Source organism: Oncorhynchus kisutch, linkage group LG29 (assembly GCF_002021735.2).
Source record: "Oncorhynchus kisutch isolate 150728-3 linkage group LG29, Okis_V2, whole genome shotgun sequence".
Classification (NCBI taxonomy): Eukaryota; Metazoa; Chordata; class Actinopteri; order Salmoniformes; family Salmonidae; genus Oncorhynchus; species Oncorhynchus kisutch.
In genome coordinates this window covers 32,760,249-32,777,340 of record NC_034202.2, presented here as the reverse complement: position 1 = coordinate 32,777,340, position 17,092 = coordinate 32,760,249, and the positions used below count along the sequence as shown (strand labels likewise).

The following is a 17,092-nucleotide window of genomic DNA, read 5'->3' as shown; positions in this document are numbered from 1 at the left end:
ATTGAAAAACAAAATAATTGAGATCACATGACCTTGAAGGTAGGAGAGGCAACTCAGTACCTCATCTGTTTATGAATGTAACCTTTTTTTTATTACACCATATTACCACGTTACAATTTTAGTAATTAGCAAACAAATGATTATAGATGCACCCCACCCAAACATCATAATTTAAACAGGCAACCCAATTCTGATACTTTTTCCACTAATTGGTCTTTTGACCAATCACATCAGATATTTTCACATCCTCTCTCCAAGGGGTTGGTACAAAGTGGATGTTTCCCGTTTTTCAGGGATACAATATTTTTAACCAAAGCTTCCGTTTCCCCTGAAAAAACAGATGTGGGAACTCCGCTCAGGCGTCTTTTTATGCCTGCCACACTAGGTTATTTCAAATCAGATCTTTTTCAGAGCAGATCCGATTGGTAAAAATACCAATTAAAGATCAGAATTGGTCTGGGTGTCTACATGCAGCAATAGTAAGTAACCTTAATCCTCCTACTGATACCACATTTACATCATGGGATCCAGTGTGTCCAGCAAAATACCTATTTTTTAAGTCTTCCAGTTCAGTTGACTTCAATGTTCTTTTTTTGTTGTTTTAAACTCTGTTAGACACCATTCAATTTCACCATCGCATCTCACCAGTTCCTCAACCAATGTGACCTCTAGCCTTTAACCTCTCTCACAGATGACCTCGATGACGCTCTGCTCCATGGGAGCGGGGTCCAGACAGCGGTGGGCAGTGCTGCCCACTATCTCATCGAGCAGGAAGTGGACCAGGTTCTCATCGGAGACGAAGCGCCAGAGGTACATCTGCAGGTAGTGGCAGTCCACCTGAATCTGTTGCAGGCCATAACGACCAAAGGTACGCAGGCGGACACACTCCAGGAACGTCTTCAGACTGATCTTTATGATTCCCGTCAACACAGAGACCTGAGAGCAGAGAGATCAAGACAGAAAGAGTTGAGGCAATAAAAAGGCTAATGGGGGGGGGGGGCAGGAAACCAGAGCTCTGTATCCAAACCACTCACTACCCACCTTGTTAAACTCCACAGGACTGAATATTTCAACCCGCTCAGAGAAGAGCTTGTGTATATTACTCAGGAGATTGGTATCCATAGGAGCACTGCAGAAAGACAAAACCATTCTTAAATCTTTATCCTTTGGGGAAGATAGCAATCATCCTAACATTTGACTGACCCTGCCTCTGCCAAACCTCCACACATTGTGATGCAGTGTATATTATGTTATTATAAACATAGTGTGTTAGGCAACTGTAGTTCAGGTACCTAGGTGTGTAGCTAGGGGCGTAGCGGGTTTGCTGCCTCGAACTGCTATAGACGGAGAAGGTCCTTTTGCTGGAGTCACTGCTGTGGGCTTTCCTCACCCCCTCCTCATAGAGAAGACCCACCTGTAGGGCAACACAGGGAGAGACAGATCAGGGAGGTAGTAAAGCTGTTAAGATTCCTAGCACTGATGTTGCTTTTGTCCACTCACAATTATACAGTAATTACAGTTTACCCACAGTGTAAAGCATGTTTACCAAAGGGTTTTAAATAGATACTGGGCGTTACCTGCACATCAATAGAGGTGGTATCCTCCACCACTCTCTTCATCACAGCACGGACATTCCGTGGCTCGATGGTGTTGACCCAGTCTCGTGTCTCCACACTCTTTCTCAGCATCTGGGATATGATCAGGCCCTGAACCTGTCCACAGCAACAGAGAAGGGGTCAGCAGAGAAATAGAAGGACGAGGCCTGAAGTGGCCATTTGCAGAAATAGTCATTTGTTGGTAAGAAGGTGGGAAAATGTGTACCTTGACATAATGGTTCAGTAGCTTCTGTGCTGCCTCTCTGGCCTCTCCACATAAAGCTGTGACTGCAGTTACAGGAGAGTGATGCTGTGAACACAAGAGAGAATATAACAGCATGTGTAGTAGTATGTGATACACATTTCTCATGACTAAAGAGGACTTATCATTTGCACATTTCTTTCTTACATTCCCATCAATTGTCTTCAAGAAATCTTCAGAGGTTCATTGGCACATTTACCTGCACAAGAAACTGTTCATCTGTGAGGGTGAGGATGTAGGTGATGGTGGAGGTTTCATAGTCCAGGCAGAGGCGTGACAGTAGCAGTAGGAGGGCAGGGGGTGTAGAGCCGCCCCGGTCTCCTGCACTCTCACAGAACTGACGCGAGGACTGGCACACAAACTTAATGAAGTTAACCACCAGGCTCTCACGCACACCATGGCTACAAAACTCCCCCTGAAGAAAGAGAGAGAGGAGAAAAAGATCCAACCGGGATGTCAATGTTAACATACAGTTAGTTACATAAATGGCATTAAAAAAATATATGGGGCCAACTAACTAACCACCAATAGCATGAATATTCATCTAGCTCACCTTGAAGTAAGGCTTGTTGGAGAAGGTGATGTCCTTTGCAGTAAAAAGGTGCACGGATGCCAGGACTGACTTGATCTGATTGAGAATGGAGGCAGACAGAGTGGAGAGGAGCTCTGGCAAGCTGGCCGGAGCATCTTTCCCAGTGGCTGGCCCCCCTAGATGAGACCCACCTCCGGCAGAGCTTCCACCCAGCCGAGGGGCTGCTAGGGCCTGCCTCACGTCTGTCAGGCTGTTCAGGTAGAAGCTCTGCAGGGCTGCCAGGTACTGCTTGATCCTCTCCCTGGCTGCTCGCACTACGATCTCAGTCCCCTGGCTGGGCACAGCAGATCCAGGCAGCAGTTTGGCCACGGCCTGGAGCCTGCGGTGGAAACGGTCCAGAGCCCGGACCAGGAGAGAGTTGTCTCCAACACTTTTCTCCTCCTGTATCCTCCTCTCAACCAGGGAGAAGTAGCGGGTGGCCAGTGCATCCACAAAAGCATGCAGCTTGCCAATAGCCATCTGGGGGATGTTTTTGGAGGCCAGCTCACCCTCTTGCGGACGGTTGACAAACAACTCTTGGTACGAGGCAATGACCAAGCAAAGGCTGCTGACGAATTCATTGCAACCTCTGTCTATGAATTCCAAAATATCAGTCCTTGAGCTGGGAGAGAGGAAGGGATTGTTTAGAGAGGAGGGGCCAGTGGGAGATCCAGCAGTGGGTTCAACTGACAATCTGCGGGCGGGGCCAGTGTAGGGATCTGTCACTGCTGTGGGTCCAGAGGACAATGGTGGTCTCAGCTCCGCTTCTAGTCCTAGGAGGTCTGCTTCCAATCGTGACTGGGCGTGACTCAGGAACTTGTCACAGAGTTCCTCTGCCGGCTCATCCAGCTGCAGCAGAAGCTCCACACACTCTGAAAGGTCCTTCGCACTCGAACCTCCATCTCTGCAAACACATGCAACACCAAACAAATATTAAGCATTCATGCAGTTATAGTGTAGTATTAACCACGTTTCCATCCACAATTTTTATGCGAGTAAACAAAACAAAATCACGACAGCTGTGATGGAAACAGGAAGTTTCGATTAAATTTTATAAATGGCGACATGGTGGGATCTTTTTGTTAATTAAAATTATGTGAGAAATGGCAGTAGAAATGCCTTTATGCACAAATATTAATATAATAACCATCATATCGAAGTAAACTTGGAGTCATGCGATGATATGGTGTGTGGTCCTCCCACTACGACTCGGGAAATCATGCAGTTTATTAGGCAAAAGATTAAATATGTTTTTATGAACTCATAGGGTGCTGAAAGTGCACGGTGACGAGCTCGATGCTCTTTTCCAATAAATATCGAGGGTCTTATTGACATGATGATAGATGCTCGACTGCCATTTGACAAATAAAAATATTCTTGCTCGTATCCATAATAATCTCAACCACACTGTATCTGTGAGCTGTTGACTAGAGCGCATGTCAACAGCTCACAGATACAGTGTGGTTGATGAGATTTTTTTTTCTCAAAACTATCGGTAGAGCTGAAAATACGATGGAAACCCAACTTTATATTTTTATTTGGTACATGAAAACGAAAGTGAAAAAGTACATTTTGTGTGCACTACGTCATCAAGCACTGATTTTTAATCCACAAGAAGTCAATTTGGTGGAAACACACCACTGGTGGGAATATGCGCTTATTTTCTTTATATTCATATTATATAGCTACTGCTATATAATATGAACCAGAAATTAAAATTAAAACACCATTGTTTTGCAACCATACCAAAGTGAATACCAACTGAACGTTTCCTGAGACTCCTACCTGAATTTCTGCCTAAGCTCCTGTGCCAACTTGTCCATGATGGCATGACAGTCATCCTGGATGCCCCTGAAGGAGGGCATGTGGCTGTACTGCTGCAGCACGCAGCGGGCACGACGATGGGAGCTCACTGCCTGGGCATAGGCCTGCAGCTCCAGGCACTTATTCAGCCTGGCAGGCAGCTCAAACAGGAACTGCAGCTTCCTCAGGAGAGTGTGGACTCCTGGGTGAGGGATGGGGGGGGGGCTGCATTTAGACAGGCTGCCCAATTCAAATATTTTCCCCACTAATTGGTCTTTTCACCAATCACATTTTTTTCAGAGCTGATCTGATGGTCAAATGAACAATTAGTGAAAAAAATATCAGAATTGGGCTGCCTGTCTTTAACACCGTAGTAGCCAATAATGCGTATAAACCCTGGATGACTGAGAGTCATATTGACTCTACTGTATTGAAGACACTGCCCAGACATCTTGGTACTCGTCCTCCATTATGAAGCTATAAAAATAAATTTATTAATGTCTACATTCGTTATTGACACGTTTACTCTATTACAGACAGCTACATGCATACTTTAATGATATTATGTGAGCTAAACATAAAAATAAAATGTAAAATGTATATAAAAACATTGTCCTTCAAGTATTTCAATAAAAATTACTTAAGTACTTTTGTCCTTAAAACATTTAATTGAAATACTGTAGAATTCAATTCATTCCTATGGAGGACTGCTCCTACCGGGAGTGTCAATATGGCCAACCGATGGCTTCAAAGACTCAATGGCCAATACATAGCATCAGCAATCTAGGGTTTATATACATAATTAGTAGTAGCGTAATATGAAGTGGTTCACAGTCCACATAAGTAGTCTTACAATGATAGATATATGACCAAGAAATACGATTTGTTTATCTAGTTGTCATTTCAGGCGGTGGAGGCGTCACCTCGGGTTTCATTACCAACCTGACAGTTTGGTGATCTGTGCATGCTGGTCCTGAAGAGTCCCACTGATGCGTGCACTGAAATCTGTGATAGAAGCCATGTTGGTAGAGAGACAGTCCATTTCATCCTCCATCTTCTTAAAATCATTCTTCATTTTTCTGATTGTGTCTAGTAGGAGAAGATGAGGACATTCATTAATTCATCACATGGTACAGTATGTGCACAGAACAGAGTGAGACCAACATGATCCAATTCAACAACATGATGTCCAAGGCATTGCATACACTATCACCTATTGTCTTACCTGTGGCAGAGATGAACTTGTTGTAGTTCTCATACACCAATGTCTGCATGTCACTGTCCAAGGAGCGGATCTGCTTGACCATGCAGGTCTCCTGGTCCATCAGCTCTCCAAGGGAACATTCTCTCCTGAGCTGCAGACACCAGTAGGACTCAAAGGTCAGTTTTGAAGACAACAGACAGCTACTGTACTACCTGGATGACACCAAACATTTCTATATACACTAGATGACAGGTGTTTTGTAGCCTCTATTTTGGCACTCCCTCACCATTGTAAAACATATTTAGGAAGCTATATAAATGTATTTATTAATGTCTAAATTTGCTTTTGTCCCGTTTATTCTATTACAGACACCTTAATGCATACTTTTAAATGATACCATACAAATTAAATATACATATACACTACCGTTCAAAAGTTTGGGGTCACTTAGAAATGTCCTTGTTTTTTAAAGAAAAGCTATTTTTTTGTCCCTACAAATAACATCAAATTGATGCAATACAGTGTAGACATTGTTAATGTTGTAAATGACTATTGTTTTATTGCTTCTTTAATCAGAACAACAGTTTTCAGCTGTGCTAACATAATTGAAAAAGGGTTTTCTAATGATCAATTAGCCTTTTAAAATGATAAACTTGGATCAGCCAACACAACTTGTCATTGGAACACAGGAGTGATGGTTGCTGATAATGGGCCTCTGTACGCCTATGTAGATATTCCATTAAAAATCTGCCGTTTCCAGCTACAATAGTAATTTACAACATTAACAATGTCTACACTGTATTGCTGATCAATTTGATGTTATTTTAAATCGACAAAAGTGTGATTTTCTTTCAAAACAAAATTTCTAAATGACCCCAAACTTTTGAACGGTAGGGTATAAACAAGCAAAGTATCATTTTTGGAAAGTTCTAATCTTTCTGTTCCCACTACAACAAAAAAATACTTAAATACAGGTAATTTTTATAAAACATTTAATTAAAATACTGTAGAAGAATTATATTCTTTCCTATGGAGGACTGCGTCTTCTGGGGAGTGCCAATATGGCCTTCGAAGCCTGTCATTGGCCAATACATTGCGTCAGCAATCCAGGGTCTTGTTTATATACACCACTTGGTCACACCAATGATAGACAAGCAGTTGGCTCCCTTGTACGGTAAAATAATAGCAATCCTTTGCCACTGTAAAAGCAAGTTTTGCCTTTCACTTATAGTCTTATGGTCAGTGAATAGCGAACTAAATATGTCGTATCCAGACACAGAAACTGGATTTTACCTTATTGAGATAAACCTCAGGATCGAAATGCGGCCCGTTGATATCGCAAGGATCCATGGACTCAGCTTGATCCACGGTCTTTCCTTCCTCGTTCAGCCCGTAGTAGAGCTTCAACATACCGTGCACTCTGCGCTTCCGCGCTGGGTCGGTGTCAGGTGGGGTGGTGCCCGGAGCCGTAGCATTAATATCCCCGTCCATTTCGACCGAATATCTGCGAAACAATCCAAATAATAGCTAGCTAAATACAACTGACAGCCACCTAAACAGACAACCAGCTATGTGCCCCGACACTACCAAACCTGCAAGAGAATGACCGTACTGTCATGACGAGATGCTTGTAAAACACGAGCCAGTAGGTGGCAGCAAGGACTCAAGGAACACAAAATCAAGACATTAAGGCTCGGATATGGACAAATTATTTTATTGTAAAAATGAACAAAAATAAGTTTCAAATAAAAATATAAAAATATCAGTTTCACCGTTTTGTCAAAACAGTATAAAGCTGAATAAAAATGTATTATGGGTTTGACTAAACCTACAGCCACTTGTTTAGTTTGGTAGTGCACATTATAGAAATTACAAAGAAAACATTGAAGTTAAAGGGTTTGATATATTTGACTGTCTCAATGTGTACACACGAGGTCATGTAAATTTATAGCAAAACGAGCAGATAAAAAGGAATATAGTAACATTCTGATGATCATGTTTAACAGACAAACAAGGCGACACATACCAGGTTAATCTCTCAATGCCAAATTAATACTGAAACAAAAGGCACTTGGTCTTTTTATACAGAGACTACATTGTGAATGAATAAGGCTTAAAATTACCCAATGCCTAATTTGTGTGAGAAAGACAGAGATTGGTGTATGAGAGTCAAAAGGTATTACTCCAATAATAACCAAATGTAAAAACACTACAGTATTTCAGATAGCAACAGTACAGTCTAAGATAGTCAGTCATGTGCACAAAAAATAAAAAAATAAAAGAGTACACTACAATTGTTTTAAAAGAAGAGCTTGACTTAAGAACAATGAATTTGACCATTTTGTTGTAGGTTTGCATAATTGAAAATATCAGTTATAACAGTGGAAACCACATTCTTCCATTTGTATTAACACTAAATTGCATCAGATATACAGTAGAATCACTCCTCTCAAACTGACACTGAGGAGATGCCAGCAGAAAACATCCTCTTTTTGAATGAATAGCTCCTAAGTCAAACTGCCCTTGCATGTTGTACAATATAACAATAACAAAAAGTGAAATCTAAACCCACTTGGAAAAGGGTGCAGTCTAGAATATGGTTGACCTTGTGATTTCTGGGAGGAGGACACAGATTCAGTCTCTCATGGTCATCATGGACTATGTTTAGCACATAGCATCATAGACTACTGCAGGAGACATGTTTGTTTTGGTAGAGACTGAGGTTTGAGCAATATAGTTGCAGAGCCTTCAAGATCGCCCTCCTTTTAGACAATACAATGCCCTGTGCTGTTTGGTTTCCCAAGAGTGTTGCATACGTCTCAATGGGTGATACTGTACGTAGTCATAGTAGATCAATTCCATCTGAGGGAGAACAGTAAAAAGGTCCCTTATCACAAGGGTAAAGATACAAAGTGGTGCAACTGTGAATGTTACCATCACTACACAGTTTCATATTAAAACTACCAATAGGTAGCCGGTTCAATTTGACCTGTGAAGCAACGACATCACTTTGCAGCACCTAAAGAATACCAATATTCTCATCTAACTTCATATACACACAATTATGCATAAATATTTATTCACACTTAAATCCCACTCTTGGTCCATTGTGTTTTCACAAACAAGATAAATGCCACCTCTTTGCATATCTTTTTTCCTCTCGCAATCTTAACATGCATGTTCAGTTTTGGTCTCCAGTTAGCATAGAGCAGTGCCTATACTGGAGATGGAGGATCACTGTTGCTCCAAACTCTCTTGCACCTGTACTGCGGAATATGTTGGTGGCTGTGCCTGCCTGGTGAAGAAGGAAGCAGCCCGCTTTGGTTTCAGACGTTTGATTTCTTTACCTGCCGTGTCAACAAATACATTTAACAGTTAGTTTTACAACCTTACATCAAACAAGTGAAAATTACACTACCTGGCCAAAAGAATGTGGACACCTGCTCATCAAATGTCTCGTTCCAAAATCATTAAAATTAATATGGTCCCCCCTTTGCTGCTATAACAGCCTCCACTCTTCTTGGAAGGCTTTCCACTAGATGTTGGAACATTGCTGCGGGGATTTGCTTCCATTCAGCCACATGGGCATGAGTGAAGTTCGGGCACTGATGTTGGGTAATTAGGCCTGGCTCGCAGTCGGGGTTCCAATTCATCCCAAAGGTGTTCGATGGGGTTGAGGTGAGGGCTCTGTGCAGGCCAATCAAGTCGTTCTACATCGATCTTGACAAACCATTTCTGTTTAGACCTCCCTTTGTGCACGTGGGCAATTAAGAAGAAATATAAAAAATAATGCTGGAAAGGGACTTCCCCCAAACTGTTGTCACAAAATTTGAAGCACAGAATCGTCATAGCGTTAAGATTTCCCTTCACTGGAACTAACGGGCCTAGCCTGAAACATGGAAAACGGCCCCAGACCATTATTACACCTCCACCAAACTTTACAGTTAACGGTCTCCTGGCATCCGCCAAAACCAGATTTGTCCGCCAGACGCCAGTGTTTCTACTGCTCCAGAGTTCAATGGAGTTCGAGTTCAATGGCGGCGAGCTTTATACCACGCTAGCCGACGCTTGGCATTGCGCATGGTGATCTTAGGCTTGTGTGTGGCTGCTCGGCCATGGAATCTCATTTCATGAAGCTCCCGATGAACAGTTCTTGTGTTGACGTTACTTCCAGAGGCAGTTTGGAACTCTGTAGTGATTGTTGCAACTGATGACAGACGTTTTTTTACGGCGGGCCGGTTCTGTGAAATTGTGTGGCCTACCACTTTGTGGCTGAGTCGTTGTTGATCCTAGACGTTTCCACTTTACAATAACAGCACTTAGTTGACAGCGGCAGCTCTAGCAGGGCAGACATTTGAAGAACTGACTTGTTGGAAAGGTCGTATCCTATGACGGTGCCACATTGAAAGTCACTGAGCTCTTCAGTACGGGCCAGTCTACTGTCCATGTTTGTCTATGGAGATTGCATGTCTGTGATCGATTTTATACGTCGGTCAGCAACGGTGTGGCTGAAATGGCCAAATCCACTAATTTGAAGGGGTGTCCACATACTTTGTGTATATGGATGGTTAATACTGACTAAATTAATGGCATGCATGATTCTCCCTCCCCAGACTAACCGTTGTCCACATAGCTGATGGTGTTCAGTGTATGGACCCGACTGCAGACCACACTGTTCTGCCTACGCAGTTTGCCACGGCGACCGTTCCCTTCTCCACCACTGCCCCCCGCCTGTCCAGCAGGCTGATGGGATGGACCGACAGCGCCGTCTGTTTCCGTGGTCGTCCCGCCTTCGGCTGCAGAACGTAGCTCCACACAGAACTCGATAAGGCCGCTCATAAGCTCTGCCTAGAGGTACAAGGAGGGAACAAAGACTAGTAGGAATTCTGGTAACGGCAAGGGAATCTATGACCGCCTACTAAGGAAAAGCACAATGGGAAATGGAGAAGTTCGGTTTTATTACTTGTTTTGAGTAGATCTTCAGTAACTTGTTGACAGGGGTGCCAGCCTCCTCCCCATCAAATTCGAGCCACAGGATGTGTGAGTCACCCTCCCCTTCAGGGTAGCTGTGGTCCCAAGACAGCTCACTGAAGCGCAGGCCCAGGAGCACGTGCTGTCATGGAGTAGGGATGTGAGAGAGAGGCAGAAAGGGAGAGGGTTGGGTCAGTCAGTGAAAAGTATTTTTGCGTTGATAAAGGATCCCTCTGGTTCATGCCAATACTTAAAATCACACAGAATAAAAATTTAAAATGTAATATTCTGCTTGTTATGGAAAGGAATTATCATTCATTTTAACTTGACATTATTCCAGGTCTCACCTTCTCTTTGACGTCTATTACATACACCCCCTCCAGACTGATCCCCACATTGACAGCTTTCCGTCCTGCTCTATAAAGAATACCCTGGGCTGGCTTGTCGATCTCCCCCGAGAAAAAAGCACACCTGCCCAGAATTTAAAAATAATAATAATAAAACAGCGAGACGTGATGCAAGTGGCACATGAAGATAGAAACTGAATGTGTTCCATGCACCATGCAGTTGAGGCCATTTTGTCCAGCTTGTTCCTTACCCGTAGTAAGGCAGAGAGTGGCATGTGCTGAGGTACTGGCGTAAACGCTGAGTGGGCTCCAGGGGGGTGCTGCCTGAGGTGCTGATCTTGCGATATTCCTCCAAAAGGTTATGCTCTAGCCCTGCCTGACGGCCCCCTTTCCCCCTCAGGGTAGAGAACAGCCCCCCACCTCCCCCTGAAACATGTACAGGCAGGAAGGATATCAGCTTCTTCTCCCTGAGTGAGTTGGGAGAAGAGGGGCAATAATCAGGGTATGCAGCCAGGTATTGAAAAAAAAAAAAAAAAAAGAGTTATACAACATAACTCCAGCAAGAGGCAGATGTTCAAATCCCTTCAAATTACCTTAAAGCAGCAGTGGCTTTCTGGTCATCCAGACCAATTCCCAGCTCCAGAGCAAAAGACAGTGCGCCCAAACCCATCCAAGTCTCAGGGTCACAGGGGAAGCGGCCCGCGAGGATGTTAACCCGTGCCTCATCATAAAGGAGTCTCAACACCCCCTCGTCTTCAATCTAGAGGGAAAGGCCATGCAATGACAGGTGGAATAAAGGAGGATGCAAACAGAAACAAGGGAATTTGGGTAATTTCCATATAAAAGGACCCATGAGCACCAACATGTGAAGTTTATAAGAGCATCTCAAATTGAGTGTCAAATGAAAGCTAAGTTATATTTGAGAAATTAGGGCATATACAGGTTTTTAAACCATTTTCCATTCTAAAATGAAGAATAAGCATGGCTTTGATTTCTGGTCAAACAAATAGAAAAAACAAAACAAAACATTACCAGAAAGGCTTAAAAAGGTATTAGAAATAAAACTAAAACAATGTTGAAGACCCATGCCAACTAATAAACACATATTTAGTTAAAATTGTTGTGCCTTCTGTAAGTTTAAGAAAACTTCCATTGTGCCTTAAAATTCCATTACCAAAACCCCACATATCTTTAAGATATTTTCTAATTTCTCTCCCTCATGAGGAAGGATAATGAAAGTTCACAAGGCAGACCTATCAATTTGTGTTTTTACTGATGTGATTAAGTGATTAAAACTCAATTCCGTTAACGATTTGGTAATGGAATTTCAGCAATTGAATTGGCTATAATTGGAAATCATTAGTAATCAAACCACAGTTGTGTTCACAAGCTTGGACAGTAAATAAGAGTATCGTTTAGTACAGTAAAGAATCATAGTAATGTACAGTAGAGTAAAGTTCAGAACACAATAACGTACTCTATTGTAATTGACCTTGATGGGTCAGATTTGGTCCAGTCCAAATAAATGTGTTCTTGTTTAGGGACAGATCTCATTAAAATAATAGCCAGTGTGTAGAATAATACCCAAATATGCAAAGGAGGATAGCATATTCACACTTTTTCTACCCATTTAAAAGATACCATGAAGAGAAGGACATTCACAACCATAATTATGCTGCAGTAGTTTATGTGTCGGGGGGGCTAGGGTTAGTCTGTTATATCTGGAGTATTTCTCCTGGCTTATCCAGTGTCCTGTGTTAGTTTAAGTATGCTCTCTCCAATTCTCTCTCTCGGAGGACCTGAGCCCTAGGACCATGCATCAGGACTACCTGGCATGATGACTCCTTGTTGTCCCCAGTCCACCTGGCCGTGCTGCTGCTCCAGTTTCAACTATTCTGCCTGCGGCTATGGAACCTTTACCTGTTCACTATGATTACTATTATTTGACCATGCTGGTCATTTATGAAAATGTGAACATCTTGGCCATGTTCTGTTATAATCTCCACCTGGCACAGTCAGAAGAGGACTGGCCACCCCTCATAGCCTGGTTCCTCTCTAGGTTTTGGCCTTTCTAGGGAGTTTTTCCTAGCCACCGTGCTTCTACACCTGCATTGCTTGCCGTTTTAGGCTGGGTTTCTGTACAGCACTGATGTCAGCTGATGTAAGAAGGGTTATATAAAATGTGATGTATAGTACAGATCAGGGACTCATGATGAAATTCCATTACCGGATGTAAATCACCTTCACTTAGACTACTGTAGTTCAATAACCAAAATATCATTTTTCAAAGTTAATGTTTCATGTCATAGCTGACATTGTTATGTAGACATTATGTAGACATTGTTGAACCTTAATTCAGAGCAGATATTTAACCGTTTTTGGAAAACATAGAAACAAAATAACGGAAGGAGATTTTACAGAAATGATTTGACCAATTTCAGCATCTTTTCTGAGTACTCGGGGTATGTGTCTATGACCAGGAAAGTGTCATCTATCCATTTGACAATATAACCTTACTGATATTAAGGAAAATGTTTTCCCCATCAGCTTCATGTAAAGTTTGAGAAAATGGAACAAGTAGTACCTGCAGCTCTTTAGACTTGGGATAAAACACATTCCTTCTGTACTGCAGGCTCGGCTCATCTGGAGAAAAGAAAGAATACAGCATGAGGGTATTACAGAACATTTTATATGATGGCAGATGTACAGTTTAGGATTAGTGATGTTGGGTCAGAGTTAATAGGAAGTCATGTTGACAAAGCAATATGAATTCAGCAGTGGGGATGAAAAAAAGGAACAATTTGGGGGGAAAATAACATGAGACAAAATATAAATCTGCTCAAAATACAGAAACAAATTTAAAATAAAAAAAATGTAAGTGTTTTTTGTAACAGTCATCCCTACACAGAGACACAGGCATTCTCACCTTGAGATATGTCTTCCTCCGAGGCCTCAGTGAAGCGATACAGAAGGTCCTGCCACTGGCGGCACAGTTTGTAAGGCTGATGCTTCGGCTTTAACTGCAGTTCTGAGAGAGGAGGAAAAGGCAGGATGTAGACAACCAAATGTCCTTATTTATGAAAGGATGAATAAACATTCTCATGGTATAACAGAGATCAAATGATTGGCATGGCAAAGCATGCTAATCTTTTACACTACAGTCACAAGCTGACCTAGACTAATTTTGCTGTAGTGATCTTCCATATTTGACAAACAATGCCAGTCTTCCAACATGACAGTAGTTCAACAGAGAAGCATACAAACGGGAAGCGTTCCACTTATGGCCCAAGGGCTCTCTACAATCTCCACACATACATGATACTAGAGGTCGACCGATTATGATTTCTCAACGCCTATACCGATTGGAGGACCCAAAAAAAAAATATATATAAAAAAATAAAATAAAAAACGTACGATTTTTTAAAATGTATTTGTAATGACAATTACAACAATACTGAATTAACACTTATTTTAACTTAATATAATCCATCAATAAAAATCTATTTAGCCTCAAATAAATAAATGTACAATTTGGTTTAAATAATGCAAAAACAAAGTGTTAGAGAAGTGCAATATGTGCCATGTAAAAAATATGGCAATATGTGTCATGTAAAGTTTGAGTTCCTTGCTCAGAACATGGGAACATTTGAAAGCTGGTGGTTCCTTTTAACATGAGACTTCAATATTCCAAGGTAAGAGGTTTTAGGTTGTAGTTAATATAGTATTTATAGGACTATTTCTATCTATACCATTTGTATTTCATATACCTTTGACTATTGGATGTTCTTATAGGCACTTTAGTATTACCAGTGTAACAGTTTAGCTTCCGTCCCTCTCCTCGCCCCTACCTGGGCTCGAACCAGGAACACAACGACAACAGCCACCCTCGAAGCAGCGTTACCCATGCAGAGCAAGGGGAACAACTACTCAAAGTCTCAGAGCGAGTGACGTTTGAAACGCTATTAGCACGCACCCCGCTAACTAGCTAGCCATTTCACATCGGTTACACCAGCCATTAAGCTGATAGGCTTGAAGTCATAAACAGCGCTGTGCTTGCAAAGAGCTGCTGGCAAAACGCACAAAAGTGCTGTTTGAATGAATGCTTACGAGCCTGCTGCTGCCTACCATCGCTCAGACTGCTCTATCAAATCATAGACTTAAACATAACAAAGATAAATACGAGCCATAGGTCATTAATGTGGACGAATCCGGAAATTATAATTTCGAAAACAAAACATTTATTATTTCAGTTTAATACGGAACCGTTCGGTATTTTATCTAACGGGTGGCATCCCTAAGTCTAATAATTCGGCAAAAATCGGCATCCAAAAATAGATTTCCGATTGTTATGAAAACGTGAAATCGGCCATTCCGATTAATCGGTAGACCTCTACACGATACAGTGAGCCATGGTACTAGACCAGCCACAACACTATTCCTTTGTAATACAAATCAGCCCTCCCCCTGATTAAATCAGCATAAATGTCAAATTAATGACCCAGCACTGCTGTTTGAGGGCTAGGGGAGGAGGAAGAGTGGTGCATTACAGAGAACGCTGTCATTACCGAGCAGAGGAGAGCAGAGCCAGAAGGCAAAGACATCCATTGCCGAATCAGGAATGTGGAGAGCCTCCCTGACACTGTGGCCTAGCTCCTGGACACTCACACAGCCAACCCCTTCCACACACAGGTGTACAGCACTGTCACCCACCAGGTACACAAGCACATCTTGAGCTGCAGGAGAACACACAGAGGGAAGTCGACATAACACTAACATTAAGGCAAAACACAATCTTGGATCTTCCAAATATGAAAACACACAGAGGTACAAAACAATATTGAAAATTGTAAACACCAGACTGAAAGAAAGAAGGAAACTGACCGCGGGTGACTGAGGAGGCCACACTTCCCCTCTGTGATTTACCCTCCGATGGTTCTGGAGGAAACCTCCCACACTCATCTCCTTCCATCTATGTGGGACACAAATATTAAATAGGGTTTTATTTTGAAGGTTATCCAGCAAATTCTCGGACATACTTCACGTTAGACATTTCAGAAGCTACGTTGGTTGCTAGCAGCTAATTATATTCTATATCAAGGCTTTGATTTACTCATCGTTGTTTAATCGTAAGAAAATATTAATTGCTAACGTTAGCGGCCAGCTTTTGACAGGCGGGATAGCGACATTTCACATCTAGCACCCTGCGCGAACAGTAGCTATTCGTACACGAGCTATGTTAGCTAGCTAGTTACTAGTAGCAAGAAGTCAGCGGTACGCTAAACCAGTAAGATTCAATTACCTTATTTTAATGACGAGGTGGTATTGACAGTGTATAACAACCTCAACAGTTTTACCAGCAAACTGACAACTCTGGGGAACTGCGCCCACCGCGGTCCAAACTCCAATCCGGAAGTGTCGAGTCAGTAAAAACAAATATTTTATACGTAAACCAAGATAAACCACAGCCTGTCGTTTCCAATTGTAACAAATTAGTCATAGTAGGCAGAACAAGCAAGGAGGTGGGCAGAGCCAAGCACGAGCTCCTATTGGCGTGTTCTACTAGCATATATCTGCACATGTCCATTAGGGACTTGGGAAGAGTCTTTCTTTTCCCAACGCAGTTACGCCAAAACCACTCCCCGTTAATCAAAGAGACGTTCTACGCTCCCATTGGCTAGTTAGCGTTGTCTCACTCACAGGCAATCAGCGCTGGGACCGTGGCTACTTAACGTTACTAGCTCGTTATTTTAAGTTGTTAATTTATCGTTAGTAGTCTATTTTCCGGTAAAAGTATATGCTTATTATTCATACTTTCTCAAATATTTACTCTGCTACAGCCATTGAATCTGTCTTTGAGCGTCAATGGACGTTAATGGCTAGCTTGGTCCACGACGTTATGTTGTTATATTTTTCAATTTTGAAATACAAGGGAACATGTTATTAATCAGTGACTGAAATTTCGCGCTCGGTGATATTCACTTCCGGACTTGGTGGTGGCTCAAAGCGTTGTAGAACGCCCCTCTGAATAACGGGGAGTGATTTTGGCTTAACTTTTAAAATTTAAAAAAAATAAAATTATTTATTAATATCAAATCAATACATAAAGCACAATATCACATTACAATTACACAAGGACCTTAAGGGACATGCATATACTTACAATTCTAACAGCTTTTTTGTTAGTAGAGCATTTAACCGTCTTAAAATACAGTTCAATTTCTTTTTGTAGGGTACGAAAATGTGGTTTTCTGTTTGAAAATTTACATTTGTGTATATGAAATTTGGCCAAAAGAATAATGAAATTAATTACATAAAAATGATTCCGCTTATTTCTATTGT

At 41.9% G+C, this 17,092-nt stretch overlaps 2 protein-coding genes across 3 annotated transcripts; both read right to left on the bottom strand.

Moving 5' to 3' along the window:
- Positions 1 to 36: 36 nt before the first annotated feature.
- LOC109874062 (vacuolar protein sorting-associated protein 51 homolog) lies at positions 37 to 7,067 on the bottom strand. The gene is made up of 11 exons (XM_020465818.2): positions 6,729 to 7,067; positions 5,457 to 5,586; positions 5,174 to 5,320; positions 4,214 to 4,433; positions 2,411 to 3,332; positions 2,057 to 2,272; positions 1,822 to 1,905; positions 1,578 to 1,712; positions 1,293 to 1,414; positions 1,042 to 1,129; positions 37 to 936 (listed from the first exon to the last, which is right to left on the bottom strand). The coding sequence occupies exons 1-11, from the start codon at positions 6,924 to 6,926 to the stop codon at positions 676 to 678; spliced, it is 2,523 nt and encodes an 840-aa protein (XP_020321407.1). The 5' UTR covers positions 6,927 to 7,067; the 3' UTR covers positions 37 to 675.
- Positions 7,068 to 7,128: 61 nt separating this feature from the next.
- frmd8 (FERM domain containing 8) lies at positions 7,129 to 16,290 on the bottom strand. Of its 2 annotated transcripts, XM_020465820.2 has the most exons (11): positions 16,053 to 16,285; positions 15,635 to 15,722; positions 15,319 to 15,486; positions 13,680 to 13,781; positions 13,338 to 13,396; positions 11,347 to 11,513; positions 11,005 to 11,220; positions 10,754 to 10,877; positions 10,399 to 10,548; positions 10,055 to 10,283; positions 7,129 to 8,782 (listed from the first exon to the last, which is right to left on the bottom strand). In XM_020465820.2, the coding sequence occupies exons 2-11, from the start codon at positions 15,720 to 15,722 to the stop codon at positions 8,670 to 8,672; spliced, it is 1,416 nt and encodes a 471-aa protein (XP_020321409.1). In that variant the 5' UTR covers positions 16,053 to 16,285; the 3' UTR covers positions 7,129 to 8,669. The 2 variants fall into 2 exon arrangements, with proteins under 2 accessions (XP_020321409.1, XP_031665245.1); XM_031809385.1 differs by having other exon boundaries at positions 15,319 to 15,722; positions 16,053 to 16,290.
- Positions 16,291 to 17,092: the final 802 nt, after the last annotated feature.